The sequence below is a fragment of the Podarcis melisellensis genome (genome assembly GCF_964234715.1).
Source record: "Podarcis melisellensis genome assembly, chromosome: 15".
NCBI classification, from domain to species: domain Eukaryota; kingdom Metazoa; phylum Chordata; class Lepidosauria; order Squamata; family Lacertidae; genus Podarcis; species Podarcis melisellensis.
In genome coordinates this window covers 20,573,063-20,589,031 of record NC_138532.1, presented here as the reverse complement: position 1 = coordinate 20,589,031, position 15,969 = coordinate 20,573,063, and the positions used below count along the sequence as shown (strand labels likewise).

General features: G+C 46.2%; 1 protein-coding gene across 1 annotated transcript in view; it reads right to left on the bottom strand.

Moving 5' to 3' along the window:
• Window positions 1-1,157: 1,157 nt before the first annotated feature.
• Window positions 1,158-15,969, bottom strand: part of CBL (Cbl proto-oncogene) — a 48,239-nt gene continuing 33,427 nt past the window's right edge. The window contains exons 9-16 of the mRNA XM_081889785.1: window positions 15,473-15,676; window positions 12,355-12,486; window positions 11,584-11,961; window positions 10,083-10,177; window positions 9,077-9,232; window positions 7,659-7,762; window positions 7,125-7,307; window positions 1,158-5,332 (exon numbers count right to left, since the gene is read on the bottom strand). Coding sequence (XP_081745911.1) covers window positions 5,049-5,332; window positions 7,125-7,307; window positions 7,659-7,762; window positions 9,077-9,232; window positions 10,083-10,177; window positions 11,584-11,961; window positions 12,355-12,486; window positions 15,473-15,676 — 1,536 coding nt within the window. The 3' untranslated portion in view covers window positions 1,158-5,048. The remainder of the gene's footprint in view (window positions 5,333-7,124; window positions 7,308-7,658; window positions 7,763-9,076; window positions 9,233-10,082; window positions 10,178-11,583; window positions 11,962-12,354; window positions 12,487-15,472; window positions 15,677-15,969) is intronic.

The window sequence follows — 15,969 nt, the reverse complement described above, 5'->3', positions numbered from 1 at the left end:
ACGGAATTACTTCCTGCAGAGTTCGGTTTTCCATTCCCTTCAAAGCAAAGCGAACAGCTTTCAACACAAACTGGGGAAAACAGTTAAGGTTTTGCTTTAGACACTCTTTGCTTTCCGAGTGGTTAAAAAGTGCAAACTCATCAACCAAAAACGGGGGGAGGAAGGGGATGTTGCGCTTTCCGTGTAAGCTATAAAATTAGCAAACAAACAAAAAATGCTTTTGTTATATATTTTTGTTGATGTGTGTAAATTTAAGAGTGTCTGAGTTGCAGGGTTTATATATATATATATGTATATGAAAAATAAAAAGCTAAAGTCTTCAAGCATTGGCTCTTTCCTAATGAATGGAATGCATGGCAAGGGGAAAATATCAGCCACTGTAAAGCACTTGAAGGTTTAAAATACCTGATTCACACAGGCATGGATTAGCAGGTAACATGACGCATTGTGTCTAAAAATTCTTGCTGAAGATTAGTTTATTTTAAACATACATCTTTCCCCTCTCCACTTCTATCAATGTAAGCAATGTTTGCCTGGCATTTCTGTATAGGTGGGTGGGAGTTCTGTCACAATCGTAAGTGAAACCAGATTCTGTGGGCAACGGAAGGAATTGTAAACCTCCTCTCAGGCTAGTAGGGGCAAGAATTCAGATAGGAAAAATTGCAGAAGGCATTGGGCCCTGTCCACAAACACTGTCCCAATGAAAGCCTTATCTTTCATTGACTTAAGGATGCCAGCTTACAGAAAAGGCAAAGGCCACTAGAATGCTGGAGTTTAGTCCTCATTTCTGCAGTACTTCATATGCTGTTAAACTTGCAAGGGGGTAGACTAGATTACTCTCAGGGTCCCTTCCAACTCTACAATTCTATGATTCCCAACAAGATGGGAGTCATCATCCAACATCATCTGGGGGGATCACAGGTTTCCAAACCACATGATAATATTTTTTTTGAGCACTTAAAATACACCAAATCATACAACCCATATCTAGAAGCAGAGCTCTGACTTGGATGGAATGTGAGCAGAGATCCTAAGCAAGGAGCATCAGTTCCAGGGAGACAGCCACGGTACACTTTTGTGAAGTTTGAGTACACGTAAAACTTACTGGGATAGGAGGCCCAATTTCACTGGAGTTGCAAATGACACAACAGAAGCAATATGCTACAACAAAGAAATTTATTTAAAAATAAAACTTTGTTTTTTTATTTTACTGACACACATGAAATACCCTAAATCCTCCACAAGCTCTTTCGTGGGCAGCTTACAAGAATGAAAAATAAAAAATAAATAACATTAGTATAACCTCTAAAAACATTAACAATGCATTTTGCAGAACAAAATGAGGACTTTAGACCAAATGAACCTTAAAGCTCAGCTACTCTGTAAGAATATTTACCTTCTGTTCTTATTCTTTACAGGTCTGAAAGGATTAAATACTGCTAATATATTTTTTATATTAATGACATTATTATAACTTTTAAAATAGTCAGTGAAAATCTGAATTCATTTATTTTTTAACACTGATATTAAAATTGGTTCTCAACCTTCAGGAGAAATAAAGCTACTAATAACCTCTCTCTCCCACTCAAAGGTAATTTATCCATTAAGCATTTCAGCTTTCCTAGCCCCCCCACCCCCCGCCTTGCAGTTTTAGTCACGAGAGCAGCGGTTGTACACCAGTGAGCTAACAGGACCGCCAATGGCAAGTCGCACTGCTCCGAAATTGGCTACTCGAAGTGACATTCGTAAAGCCGCACACCCATACCCCAAATGCATATGCAGCTCTAAGATGGGGGAGGCAGCATTTGCAAAACGGACGCTGCAAATTGAACAGGCACTGGACATTTAATACTTCAGGACAAAATCCACAGGAAACTCCTTGCAAAACTATGTGGGGGAATCAAGTGGAGCCTCAACAGACGATCCCAGAAGATTGCACTCCATCCCCGCACACAGAGAGGTTCGGAAGTTGACAGGAAACTTGGCACATGTGCCTGGAGGTGCAGCTGTATTTTGCTTCCAGTCTTAAGCCTCATTTGTTTTTAAAAAGAAAAAGGATGGGGACGGGGGGCGACAAACTGGGATATTTTGGGTGACCCACACTGGTTGTGTCAAAATCCTGCGTCGGAGTTGCGCTATTACTGCCTTCAATCCAAGCTTAGGGCAGCCAGCAATACGAACAACTCCCCAACACTAAGGACTAAGGTAGAGAAAACCTGCTCAGGCTGAACAACACACACACAAAAAAAACAAACACACCACTATGTTAGCTTTGGGGCGACAGCTTTCTCCTTCCAAGGAGCAGCTCCATGGATTTCCCTGGTCAAATTTTAAATCTGTCTCTTCTTCAGATGCAAGATTGGAGATAGAGCATTTCCCCCATTCAAAAGGCACTATACATTTGGCTTTAAGTAAAATAAGTCAACCTTTTTTCTTTTTTTAAAAAGATTAAGAGACACAGGGGGGGGGGGGACATAATAAGGTAAAAAATTTTAAAGCAGCAGGGAACACACCCCGGGAGGCGTTTTTCGCTCTGCCTCCCTTGTGCTTGCAAACAAAGACATTCATGTGGTTCGAGGAGAAAGAGCCACTTTAAAAGTTCTCATGTAAATGTAAGACACAAGAAGTGGACAAAAAGGAGACATGCAGTAAAGTCCGGTCAGCTATAGTACGTGGAGTGTTCCTGTCAGGCAGAAGGCGTCCCGAAACGAGGATGGCCCTGCTCAGGGCATGGAGAGCATCTGCAGAGGCCCATCTGCAAAGGCAAGTTGGTGCTGCCGCTTTGCACAAAGAGATTAAGGCTGACTGCAACCGAGTTTCCAGTGGTATGCCAACAGCTTCTCCGGCGGACTAGGAAATCAGCTTTGCAAAGAGCTAGTCCTCACCAAACTAGTCTCCAAAACTGATGTGGAGTTCGTGGCCCGGATGTGGGAAGAAATATCCAAGAGGAGCGTCCAGTGGTTGCTCCAACATTTCACACTCTGAAATTGCACAGCCCCCTTGGTTCCTAAACTGCCTGGCCACAACTCTCTACTCTGCAGTTGTTGCAAAGACCCTCTGCTCACCTGCTCCTAAATGCTATCAAGTTATTCAAAATGCACTCTAGCAGAGACCTCCTAGGTAATAATCTTCACAGTGTTTCACATGAAAGCAGCAAGATCAGACCGACATTGCCACTGCCCGTCCCATGCATGGAGGGGGCTTCTGAAGCCTCTGTGAGGTGTTGGCAACTGACAACTCTTTCTCTGGGCAGCAAGAGAAGGGCCACAGCTGCCAGGTCAACAATTCTGCTTTTGGACCACTGAAGGCAACAGCAAACTCCTGCCAGTCTTCAAATCTTCATAGTGTGTCATTCAAACAGCACTGCTGACAATTAACAAAGTGCCAGCTAGGTGCATTCACGCCACCTGCACAACCCGGTGCCATCTCTGACATCCTCTGCAGTTATTCCCCAGGGATCCAAGCGCTCGTGGACAAGCAAGGCTGCCCATTTAGAGAGAAACACAAGATAAGCAGCCTCTTTCTATGCCCCCCCCCCTTCTGAGGGGAAAGTCTTAGTATCCTTATCTGAGGCAGAGGAACCAGGCCTATTTAAACAGAGAAACTGCAGGGAAAACCAAACATGCAACTTGTTTTGAGACATAAATTTTCACATGACTAATGCTGTAATTGGGGAGACTGTAGTGAAGGCTTGAGGAAGAGGATGGAAGAGGGAAGGCGCCCTCTAAATTCAGGTTGCCTGCTGTCCATCAGCCAGACGGTGGCCATCAAGGTCCAAATTCATCTTTCTGAACCTCCATTAACCTGCCCAAACAAGGGCAACATTCAGAAGCCACACTCTTCTTTTTCTCCCCTCCTGTTACGGTTTCTTTTGACTTGTTTGTCAAAAGAACCTGAACTTTAAAAAGAAAAATGCAACAAGCAGAGCGAAGGAGGCGGGGGGTGGGGAATCATCCCCTTTCACAAAAGCCCTGCAGGGAGTTGTTGCATTTTGACTACTGAGCTGGTCAAAAATTATTTCCACAGATGCTGGATGCAGCTGCCCACATCAATGCATAAGTAATCCAGCACAGTTAACTCTCATCCACAGGAAGTGAAAGGAAATAAGGGATCCGATGGACACGGGACTTGCAGATGCTACGAAAATGACATGCCACGTTGACCAAGCAGCAGCTCTGGGTGTGTTAAAGGGCAGCTGCTCCAGTCCTCAACAGCCTCGGTTACGTAAAAGCAGGACAGCACAGAATGCTTGGAGCTGGGGGGCCACGCAGCTACAGCCAATCATCGCACCAGCCCGAGAGCAGGCAAGACGTCTTGCATCTCCGATGCCTTAAAATCCAGTGTGCGTCAGGTTAATGCTGGCAACAGGAGAAGCCTGACTCAGACCGAGGAGGAGCCAGAAATGACTGGAGATGTAGAAAGGGAACAAGGAGAACATTTGGGGGAGGTTGTGGGGTGAGAGAGGGAGGGTGTTGTAGCAGAAGGATGCTACCAAAACCACTTCCTTAGTCGAGAATCTGTACCCGGTAGCAGGTGGTCTAAAAAGCCTGAGCCAAAACATACAGCAGCAAAGAGGCCCCGATTCAGTACCCTGAACCACAGGAGGGCACGCCACAAGAAAGGTGGAGACGCCATTCGACAGACTGGCATCCCCTTTTAATTCACAGCACGACACAAGACACCCCGGCAAACGCCCTTCCGCTCCCGCCCTCTTGTCCACCAGCACAGGAACCAAGAGGTCTTTCCAAAGCGACACAACCGCCCCCTCCAACGAGGACGTGTGGGAGGGAGGGGCCAAGAGGGGAGGGACTCCAAAAGACACACAGACTGGAGAGGACGCACCTATCTGCTCCGTTTTGTTCCGTTTGCTTGGAAACCTGGAATCGCATGAAACCCTGATGACCGATTACTCTCTGTCGAGGCAAGCCTGCCTTCGCAGGAAGTCTCTCGCGGAGCCCATTGCCTCCTCTAGGTAGAAGCTGGGCAGGAGACTGCCCAGGCAGGTTGGATGCGCAGGGGTGTCCCAGGCAGGGCCAAGGGGATGTGTGCTATGTGGCTAGGTGAGCGGGGGAGGAGACGGAGACAAACTCCCGCAGAATATTTTTGGCCATGTCGATATTGTTATGGGCAATGACGAGGGCTTTCTGGATGTCCTGATATGAGTAGCCTTGGCTCATGAGGTTCTCGATCTCACTGGAGAGCTGCGGGGAGGGAGCAGGGGCCGGCCCTGTTCCACCAGCCTGCAGGCAGCTGCCTGCTTTGCGTTCAGAGTTTATCCTCCGGGGCAAGGGCTTCGGAGGCCGCTCTGGGACCTGGGAGCCATCAGACAAACCTGGAAGAGAAAGAAGCAAATGATTTGGGGAGGGGGGGCAGGGGCAGGAGGACAGGAACATTTTAACGGTCACACAGCCTCAGCTTCATGCTCTTTGAACATCTGGGAATCTGCAGCCGAAATCCTTCTCTTTCACAAGACCTAACTCTTCACCATTAAATCCTATGGTTAACCGGAATATAATTGCAACCTTGTATGCAGAAAGATTCACAGATTTCAGATATTCAGCAGCTTGAACACCCAGATAGCCAATTCGTTTATTTATAACCTGGTCTCCCTTGTTCAGGAGCATTAATACACAATATAAAGCACTATTTTATTTATGTACAACCTAAAGATTAAAAATAGGCAAAACGCTAACTTCATCAGCCAAGGTGAGATACACCACTTTAGTCAATTGCTTAGAGGAACAGCCACATGTTTTACCTGGAATCAAAACTCAATTAAATTTGGTGCTACTTGCATCAATGCAATAGTTATCCTCAACAGCTGAAATTGACTACTAATCCTCTCTTATCACCCCGGGGAGGTTGAGAAATGGCAAACTTTGTGGTTTAGGTTGCGTCATATCTGGCATGCTGATGTTAAGCAGAAGTAGCCTTCATGCTGCAGGCATTCTGAGAAATGCTTGAGAAAGCGCAAGAAAAAGGAACGCCTCAAAACCGCATTGCCTGCCAAGTTCCCAGCGTCTCTTACAAACAAAGAGAGGAAAAGCATGCGCAAGTCCCTCTCGGAGCTCACTCCAGAGCACAAAGGGCTACGGATGAGCTCTCTCACAAGTTGGGATGTGGCACCGGCGGGTTTGCAGCATCAAAATCTAGTGCAAAAGATCCCCTTGGCAACAGGTGGAGAGCAGCTTGTCAGCCACAGCAGATGCTTCTGCCCTACACTGTTCACGAACCATGGAATTGCGCAAGAGGGGAGTACAGGGCTGGCCTGTAAGACCTACCATGCAGCAAAATTGGAAGGGTGCCCTGATGCCAGCCTGCTGGTGGAATGCTTTCCGCACAAAGGCTTACCTGGCGTCTATCTGTGGCTGGGGAAACCCAGCCAGATGGGCAGGGTATAAATGAATATAAAACACCATTATTATTATTATTATTATTATTATTATTATTATTATTATTATTATTATTCCAGGCATTTTATTCATCTCTTTAAGTCTCGAGTGGGGGGGAAGCTTTTTTCATTTAAAAAATGTAGTTAAAAATCTTCCACTGCTTATACAGAAAGCTCCCCATTTATGCAGGGGTTACGTTCCAAGGCACCACGCATTTAAATGAAATCACATGTTCTGGGAACACCATTGAAAAAGCCTGCAAATGCCCTCCAAACCTCTGTAAGCCCTTGAAAAACCCTTGGAAAAAACGCCCTGAGACCTCAGGGTAGAGGGTGGTATACAAATTCAATCAATCAAAATAAAATTAATAATAATAATAATAAAACAACCACCACCAAACTCCACCGCACATGCTTCAAACCTCCTTGCTCGAACTCCAATACCTCACAGGCTTCAAAGGTTGGTCCAAAAGTTTGTGGGATTGCTAGACACCATTTCTGCCCCTTTTTGTGCCACTTCTGGGTTCATAGTGATGTGTGTGTGTGATTGTGCCTTGAACATGCGTAAATGGGGAGTTGCCTGTATTGATTATATGTTCTGCTTCTAAACCTTTATGCTTTCTTTTTGTATTGTGGTCTCAAATCTGTACTTTATTATTTGATTGATGCTTTAAAACACCCAAAGAACTTTTTTTGTCGGGCAGCACAGAAACACTATATGAAACCGACGAACCTGATAAGATTTCCCCATCCAGAGAGGTCCGGCTGAAGGCAGAGGTTGCGTTGGAGATATCTGAGAGGGTGCGGCGAGCCAGAGTCAACGGGAGGGCTGGCCTGGGCACGTCATAACCATCTTCCTCGTTCTCTGACTCCTCGGGGCCATTGCTGGCATTGGCAGCAGCTACATCCCCTCCATCTTAAAAGAAGAAGCAAGAAACTACAAAACAAGGAAGACACCTTTGGCTCCAGCCCCAGTTCCGGCAGACCTTGTCTGAGTGGAAACATTTCAAAGGGAGACACTTCACAGCCAAAATCCCAAACGGAGGATGTTGTACAAACATCAGAAAGTGCAACGAAGGGAAGCAAAACTTGTCCCAATGTCACAGGCTGCGAAACACCATCCACCTTTTTTATTTTGTATTAGGCTCTCTTTTACGGACACCCTGATTTCCTTATGTAAAGCAAAAATCCCATCAGTGAAAGTGAGAGGACTCGTCTGTGGTATTTCTCCTGGTTGAATCATGATGTTTCTCCTCTGGGAACTTACCAGGAATATTGGTAGCCTCAGAGCCAGAAGGAGCTGCCTGGGAGTGGATGTTGAACATTGCTTCATAGGTGCACCCGTCCATTTCCTGGTCACAGTCCAACATTCTAAGCAGAGAAGAAGAAAAAGAAAGGGCATTGGCTTCAGGAACTCGGCTGGATCCTGCAGGAGGACAGGGCCATCTAGTACCTAGGGCCATCAGCACCCAGAACATATCTGGGCTACATACTGCCAACCGCCTAGCAAAACTGCGCTCCATTTGCCCCCTACATTGTGCAAACCTTGAAGCATCACTCACCACCATATTTTCAAATACATTTCTACTCCAAGGCCCCATTCTGTATTTTTCTACTGCTACACAGAAACTTTGTGTATCGTGTTGAGTTGTTTTTGGGAAATGGATCATCAGTACAGTGGTACCTTGGAAGTTGAACAGAATCCGTTCCGGAAGTCCGTTCAATTTCCAAAACATTTGGAAACCAAGGTGGGGCTTCCAATTGGCTGCAGGAAGCTCCTGCAGCCAATCGGAAGCTGGGTCGAATGTTTGGGTTCCAAAGAACGTTCGCAAACCAGAACACTCACTTCCAGGTCTGCGGCGTTTGGGAGCCGAAACGTTCAACTCGCAAGGCATTCAGGATCCAAGGTACGACTGTACATTAGATACAAATGCAATACACCCTTTAAAAAAGTAAGTGACAAAAATGAGGTGAGAAGAGCAAGCATTTGCCACACCAGAATAAGCTTTAGAAGCTGTGGACTGCCAGTTGTTGATGAACAGCAACTCCCATCACTCCTGATAGTTGGGAGTCCTGTCCTTCTGGAGGACCAGAGGTTCCCCCCATCCCAAAGGATCTGGATCACCCTAGAAGGGCAAGTCTCTGTTTTGGTTGTATTCAAAACTGAATTTCAAACATTTGCCGTACAAAACTAAGTCAGAGTTTGTTTTGTTTTGTTTTGAGCGTAATACATCTTTAATATCCTTTTGTATTTATAACTTCCCAAGTGCATCTCAAGATTTCTGAGCAAGGCAAATGAAGGATGCATCCTTATGAGGAGGGGCTGACTGACAGCTGCCTCAAAATATTTTATGAATCTGACTCTGCAGCAGGTGTTTGGGCACATTCAAAAGGAACCCACACCCAGACACAAAGCAACTCAACTGCAGATGGCAATACTACATAAATCAAGGGACATAACGAAGAAACTTTTGGATGATGGGCTGTCTTTCAAAGGCTATGCCAAAACTTTCAAAGTGGGACTCAGATGGAGTGTTGATATAAATCCGCAAGTTATCAGTAGTTGCTTTTAAGTATCACAACTGACTCAGAGCCTTTGGGATCTAGAAATGGGAAAATAAATAAACCCAATGGCAAGCAAGTAAATAATCCAGCCATTGTACTGCCCTGAATGGGCCGCCTCACCGTGAGCTTTGACTCATTTCCAAGGGCAATTTGGCCTCTGGTTTTTGTACAGCAGAGCCAGGGGGCACAAGAGGCAAGGACGAGGGTGACATGTACTCTGTGTCTTCATCATTCTCCGAGTGCTCTCCAGGCGGTAGCTTTGGCACAAGCAACGGTCTAGAGGAGAGAGCGAGAAGGTTCACAGTCAACGGTGACATCGAACAAGGACAAAATAGCAGCAATCGGCTCTCTGAGAACAAAGTGTCAAACAAGGGGCTTCCAGCTCAAGAACCAGATTCTAGGAACGCAACACTGTGACGTGTTGTGTGTCACACGGGGCGGTTCAAGGTGTGCCATGGTGGCATCTGTCAGGTAGCAGAGGCCTCAGAGCCTCGTGGGTAAATGGGGAAGGAGGGTCAGTTTCAATAAGCTGATTTATTATACCCTTTTAGGGTTGCGATGCTCTAACCACTCTCCAGACGGGTTTATAAATTTACAACTCTGGGAGTCCTCAGGACATTTTGACTGATTTTCGGGACTGAAATAACTCAAAAACATAAACAGAGTAACATTAAAAAAAACTTCAAAACCTCCAATTCAGCCAGATTAACGTAAAATATCTGATCTATTCCATAGTTCCTGCACTTATTTTATATTTCCACCCCCTACCCCTCTAAGGAGCACAGTAAGTGACAAATGCAAGAGAATCCACATGCTGAAACTAACAAGGCTGGAGGTCTGCATTCAAACACGATACAGTGATACCTCATGTTACAGACAGCCCGTCCGTAACGTGAAATGCCCACAACTCGAATCGCCGTGTCTGTGCAGGTGCACGGTGCAAATCTGGGTTGTTGTGGGATGTAACGCGAAAAGACACAACATGAAGCGGATGCAACACGAGGTATGACTGTACAGTAATCCATCTCAGAAATGCACCCACTGATGACCCTTGGTATACATCAATTGTACACTGGCTGCAATTCAAGGAAATTTCTGTCGGCAAAGCCCCCGCTCCAGAGCATACCTTACAGCAAGAGAGTAGATGGCGTTGGCAGAAGAAGAAGGTTTTATTTTAGAATGTTCACTGTCTGAGCCAGTTGGGACCCCGCCAGGTTGATTCTGCAAGACAAATCAAATACCAGCACTGGCAGATGGTCTGAAAGAAAAGGGAGACATCCCCAGGCAGCCCACGTTTACCTTTTCATGGTAAGAAGGAATTCCTAGGGGTTGCTTGTTACCCAATCTAAAGGGCCGTATGTCAGAAAGACTTGCTTTGCAATTTCAAAACAGCTACTGTCTGGAAACATGCTTGAAAAAAATATGACCAAGCAAGCAGGGCAAGGGGTGGGGGAAAAAACAAGCTTTTTTTCCTTGCTTGCTATTATGGGCTGCTTGCTATTATGGGTAAAGCATACAGTGTTAGGAAGCTGGTTCAGTGAGATTATAAAAAACAGTTCCCTGAGTCCAGTAGGGATGTTCTGGACAAACCAGATACTGTTGGCTTAGTGGCTAAAATATTGCCTGCAATGACCCAAGTAGTCATTGTTGGGTGTGTGTACCTGTGGTTTCAGTGGACAAGTCCTCTTCACACTGCTTCCTAGCCCACTCAAAGAACTCAACAGCAACTGGCATTACAGGAGTTTTTCCATGTTAACTGTTCTGTTTAATATGTAATGCTACAGTCCAGTTCATTCTAGGCCTTCTCTGTGTGTCGATGGGGTGGGAGACCACAGACACTTGCACACATTCACCTAACACAGGAGACCTAAGAATACCAAGCCAAATACACGCACCATTTGTGCAACCCTGCCCCTTTCAATTCATGCACATGGATTCACAGAATGAGAAAAGTGAGATAAGATCCCAGAGATGTCAGTGTCTACAGCCTACATCTCTGCTGGTTATGCTGCACACATGGTGGGGAAGGCATAACACTGATACTGATTCACCCCCACACCCTCCAGAGGAGTTCCAGCTAAGTGTATGAACCAACTCACAGGCAAGGACTATTCTGTGAGATCTCACTAGGTCGGAGTTGGCGGGAAGGAGCTGGAATCCCTCCTCCAAAATCTTTCATTTAACACTTAATGAATAATAAAGGTAAAGGTACCCCTGACCATGAGGTTCAGTCGCGGATGACTCTGGGGTTGTGCGCTCATCTCACTCTATAGGCCGAGGGAGCCGGCATTTGTCTGCAGACATGTGGCCAGCATGACAAAGCCGCTTCTGGTGAACCAGAGCAGCGCACGGAAATGTCGTTTACCTTCCCGCCAGAGCAGTACCTATTTATCTACTTGCACTTTGACATGCTTTTGAACTGCTAGGTAGGCAGGAGCAGGGACCGAGGAACGGGAGCTCACCCCGTCGTGGGGATTTGAACCGCCGACCTTCCGATCGGCAAGCCCTAGGCTCTGTGGTTTAGACCACAGCGCCACCCGCGTCTGAATAATACAGAGCAGCAATTTTCCACGCAGGGCGTATGAGTGTGCAAAACTAACACAGCCGCTGGCCTGAGATGCACTTACTGCCGGGGTGTCCAGGCTGAGAGTGCTCCCGAGCCTGTGAGTGTCAGCTCTGGAATCCATCTGAGAAGGCAGCGAGAATGGAAGCGAGTGCCGGTTCGTCAACTCCCGACTTGCCCAAGGCTCGTTGGGGCTTAGGGCTACAGCTGGAGCTTTCGGAATCGGCCGCAACGACCAGAGGTCCCCCTGGCGGTTACAAGGCACAGGGGGTAACTTGTCCCTGGTAGGACAATCTCCTGGAGTGCAGGGCAGAGGCCGCCTCTGAGGCCGACTCTCGGGCCCAAGGGAATGCGGCCTGTCCGGAGGTGGCGGAGGGGGGAGATCTCGATGCGTCGGAGGGATCGGCAAAGGTTTGTCCTTGTGGAGGGAGCCGGGTGCAGCCTAGGAGAAACAAAGACCAGTAAGTAAGATGGGAAAAGCTGGCAAGTGAAGTCTAAGCTTGCAATCAGAATCCTGGTGTCCCACAAAAACCTGATCCCGGTAGCAACTGCAGGAGGCATGTCCTGAGGGCAAGCACCACTAAATGGTTGTTCTGAGTAACACAATATCCATCAGTACGGCGGCCAGGAGTGTCAAACGTCAGACAAGATGGCAAGCAAATGCGTACCCTGGTTTGCACCCAAGGAAGAGATGGTCCAGATAGCAAAATAATGAAACACACGAGACAGCTTCCACACAGATCTCCTCGGATAAAAGGAAGATTACCCCATTCGGAAAGAGGAAGGTGTCATTCCTACTTTCACCACTACAAAAGAAGACAGGTGGAGTTTGTACCTTACAGGTGGTCCCTGGACTAGAAGCTCCTGATGGATTGGACACTCGTTGCTGCAGAAGGTCTAATCGGGGAGGTACTGGGGGGAGTGATGCCTGAGGAGCCATTGAAAATGGAGAAGGAGGGCGTTCTACCTGCAAATAGTTCAAAGAAAGCCCTGGTTAAAGGTGTTGGGGTGTGTGTGTGTGTGTGTGTGTGTGTGTGTGTGTGTGTTAATAACAAAGTTCCCACTGCCTGAGGCTGTGAGCTAGTAATTTACCTTGAACACAGTGCTGAGCATATAGAGATACGCTGAATTTCCCCCACAGCCCTGATACTTCATTTCGAAAGGAACATGCTCTGAATATAGACTTGTCACCGACAAGTCTGCACACCACACTGCATGCCCACCTTGGGCTGCCCATGAAAAGCACATCTACTGTAGAGTGAGAGGCAAGGGTGATGTCCACTGTTTCCAGGAACTCTTCTCATTGTGGGAATTTTTTTTTGGGGGGGGTGAGCTGAGAGTTTGCTCGGACCCTGGGTGAGAACCTGGAAGCTGAGTGGCAGGTGTGTCAGAAGGAAAATGAATTTGTACAGATTCTTATATATTGGTAACGTTGCATCAGCGTAACATTTTTATTTGTAACCGTGCATTTTTTATAATATTTTATTCATCTGTGGTTGCTTCAGTTTCCTGTACACTACTTAGAGAGGCTTTCAATATATTAAGTTGTATAGAAATTAAATATCCAAACAACCCAGCCCACAGGCACAGGATTTTCAACCTGCCTATTTTTTTTTTTTATTTAGCCACTAGATGGCGAGCTCTGTCATCATGAGCACAGGCCCAGCTGACACAGAAATAGGAAATACTTGTGTAAATGGTCTCTTGCCATGATTATGTGCACAAAACAAAGAACAACATGGTTCACATACAAGTCAAACCAAATACCAGAAGTCTATATGCAATTATAAAATTGCTTTAAGGTAGGCCAAGGTTAAGAACCTTCTCCAGGTACGGATCCATTTACAGCCAAAAGCAGCTTGACCCACATGCGAGAGAATCACTGGGCTTGGGAGAACCATGGAATTACAAAACAGAACAATGCAAAAGGCTGCTAAAAGGAAGAAGACAAACTATTCCTATTACAGTGGTACCTCAGAACTCGAATGGCTCCGTTCTCAAACATTTCGGCTCCTGAACGCCGAAAACCCAGAAGTGCTCTGGTTTTCGAATGTTTCTCGGAACACGAACGTCCAACGCGGCTTCCACTGTGCAAAAACCTAGCTGTCGGCCAATTGGAAGCAGTGCCTTAGAACTTGAACGTTTTGGAAGTTGAACGGTGTTCTGGAATGGATTATGTTCGAGTTCTGAGGTACCACTGTATCTTATTAATCTTCTTTTTTTCTGACAGAGAGAGTTAGAAGCTTGGTGGATCAGGGAAATGCTGTGGATGTACATAGCTTGAATTCACTAAGGCTTTCAAAGTCCCCCATGATATTATTGCAGAGAAGCTAGTAAAATGTGGGCTAGATGATGTTACTGTTAGGTGGATTTGTAGCAGGTTGACTGACTAAACCCAAAGAGCACTCACTAATGGTTCCTTGCCATCCTGGAAAACTGGGACAAGTCGGGTGCTGCAAGGTTCTGTTGTTCAACATCTTTATAAAAGACTTGGGTGAAAGAATTGAGGGAGGGGTAGCCGATACCTCAGAAGATTGATTCAATATTACCTTAACAGATTGAAGAACTGGGCCAAAACTAACAAAACAAATTTCAACAGCGACAAATTTAAGGTTCTACACTTAGGCCAGAAAAGCCTAAGGATAGGGACAACAGACGGCAGCAGTACCTGTGAAAAGGATCTAGGGGTCTCAGTAACCCCAAACTTAATGTGAGTCAACTATGTGATGCAGCAGCCAAAAAACCCTAATGTTCTGTACTGCAACAGAATATAGTGTCCAGATCAAGGGAAGTACTGGTATCACTCTATTCTGCCTGAGTCAGATACCACCAGGAGTATACTGCGTCTAGTTCTGGGCACCACAGTTGAAGGAGGATACTGACAAACTGAAAGGTATGCAGAGGAGGGTAACCAAGATGATCAAGGGTCTGCAAACCAAGCCTTATAAGGAACACTTGAAGGAGCTGGGTATATTTAAACTGGAGAGGTGATATGATAAGCTATCTTCAAATATCTGAAGGGCTGTCACATGAGAGATGGAGCAAGCTTGTTTTCTGCTGCTCCAGTGGCCAGGACCAAACCAATGGATGCAAATAACAAGAAAGAAGATTCCAATTAAAAATCTGGGAGAACCTTCCAACAGTAAGAGCTGTTCAACTGTGGGATGGTCTCCCTCGGAAGGCAATGGGCTCTTGTTTCATTGGAAGTTTTTAAGCAGAGGTTGGATGGCCATTTGGCAGGGATTCTTTAGGTACGATTCCTCCATTGGAGGCAGTTGGACTAGACGACCCGTGAGGCCTCTTCCAACTCCACAATTCTATGACGGTATGAAAAAACAGCCTCATGAGGACCAAAACACGCTGGGTGCAATGCATGCTCTAAGCGACTGCTGAAAGGGGACAATCAGAACAGAATGGTGTGGAGTAGAATGGGCATGGCTGGCACGCAGGCATCTTGAACAGGAAAGCTCCACAACGTAACGTTTTGTTGCAGATCCACATATATATGTGTGTGATAGAGAAATCTCCTGGCAGCGGTTTGTAGCCAAGGTTTCTCACTCAGTCGTTTCTTTCTACAAAATGAGGAAGGAAGCAAATTTGGTGATTCCTTCTCCCCCTTGCAACCCCCTGCCCCCTCCAAAATCTGCTCCAGAGGATTAAGGCAACCATACCATCACCAGAGCACCACCACTGGATCTACAACTTGCATTTGAATCCAGGAAGTCTTAAGCCACCCAAAAGGACAAGTGAGATGTTAGGCAAGATCAGCAAACACAGCTCATACTGGGAAGGAGTCAGGTCCCAGGGCATGATCTGAAGGCAGAGGCAGCTGCAACCTTGCTGAAAGCAAGCAGGTCTGGAGTGAGTCAATGCCTAGATAGGAGACCTCATGGGAGCTACATGCGATACCACCTTGAGCTGAAGACAAGAAAGATCTAAATAAAATAAATTACCTTTGCGCCAGCCAGTTCCTTCATCAGGAAGAGTGATTCATCAGCCCTGTCATCATCGTCGTCATCATAGTTTGGGGAGGGAGCCCCCTCAGCCCCTTGCCGCAGGAGACCTCCCCCTCCTCTGGGATCAAACGGGTCCACTACAATGGGCTCTGTGCCTTTAATTTCACATCGGCAGAACGGACAACCCTGGCCTTCTGATTCCTGCGGAAAAAGAGAAGGAGAGATGATTGGCTATAAGTTTGTTGTTGTTGTTATATTTATTTATACCCTGCCTTTTTCTCTGACAGGCCTCAAGGCAGCCTACAGATAACGGTGTACCCATGGTGAGAAGAAACCTTGTCAGTAAGAACATACTAATGCCAGCTAGAGGAAAGAAAAGGAAAATCGAGGTGCCCCCCAACTGCAGCATTTCTGCTAGAACTATTCTTTGTCAATGTCATAAAAAAGTGAGTCAAGGAAAGTGTTTCACTCACTCTCTCTTTAGAATAGAACTC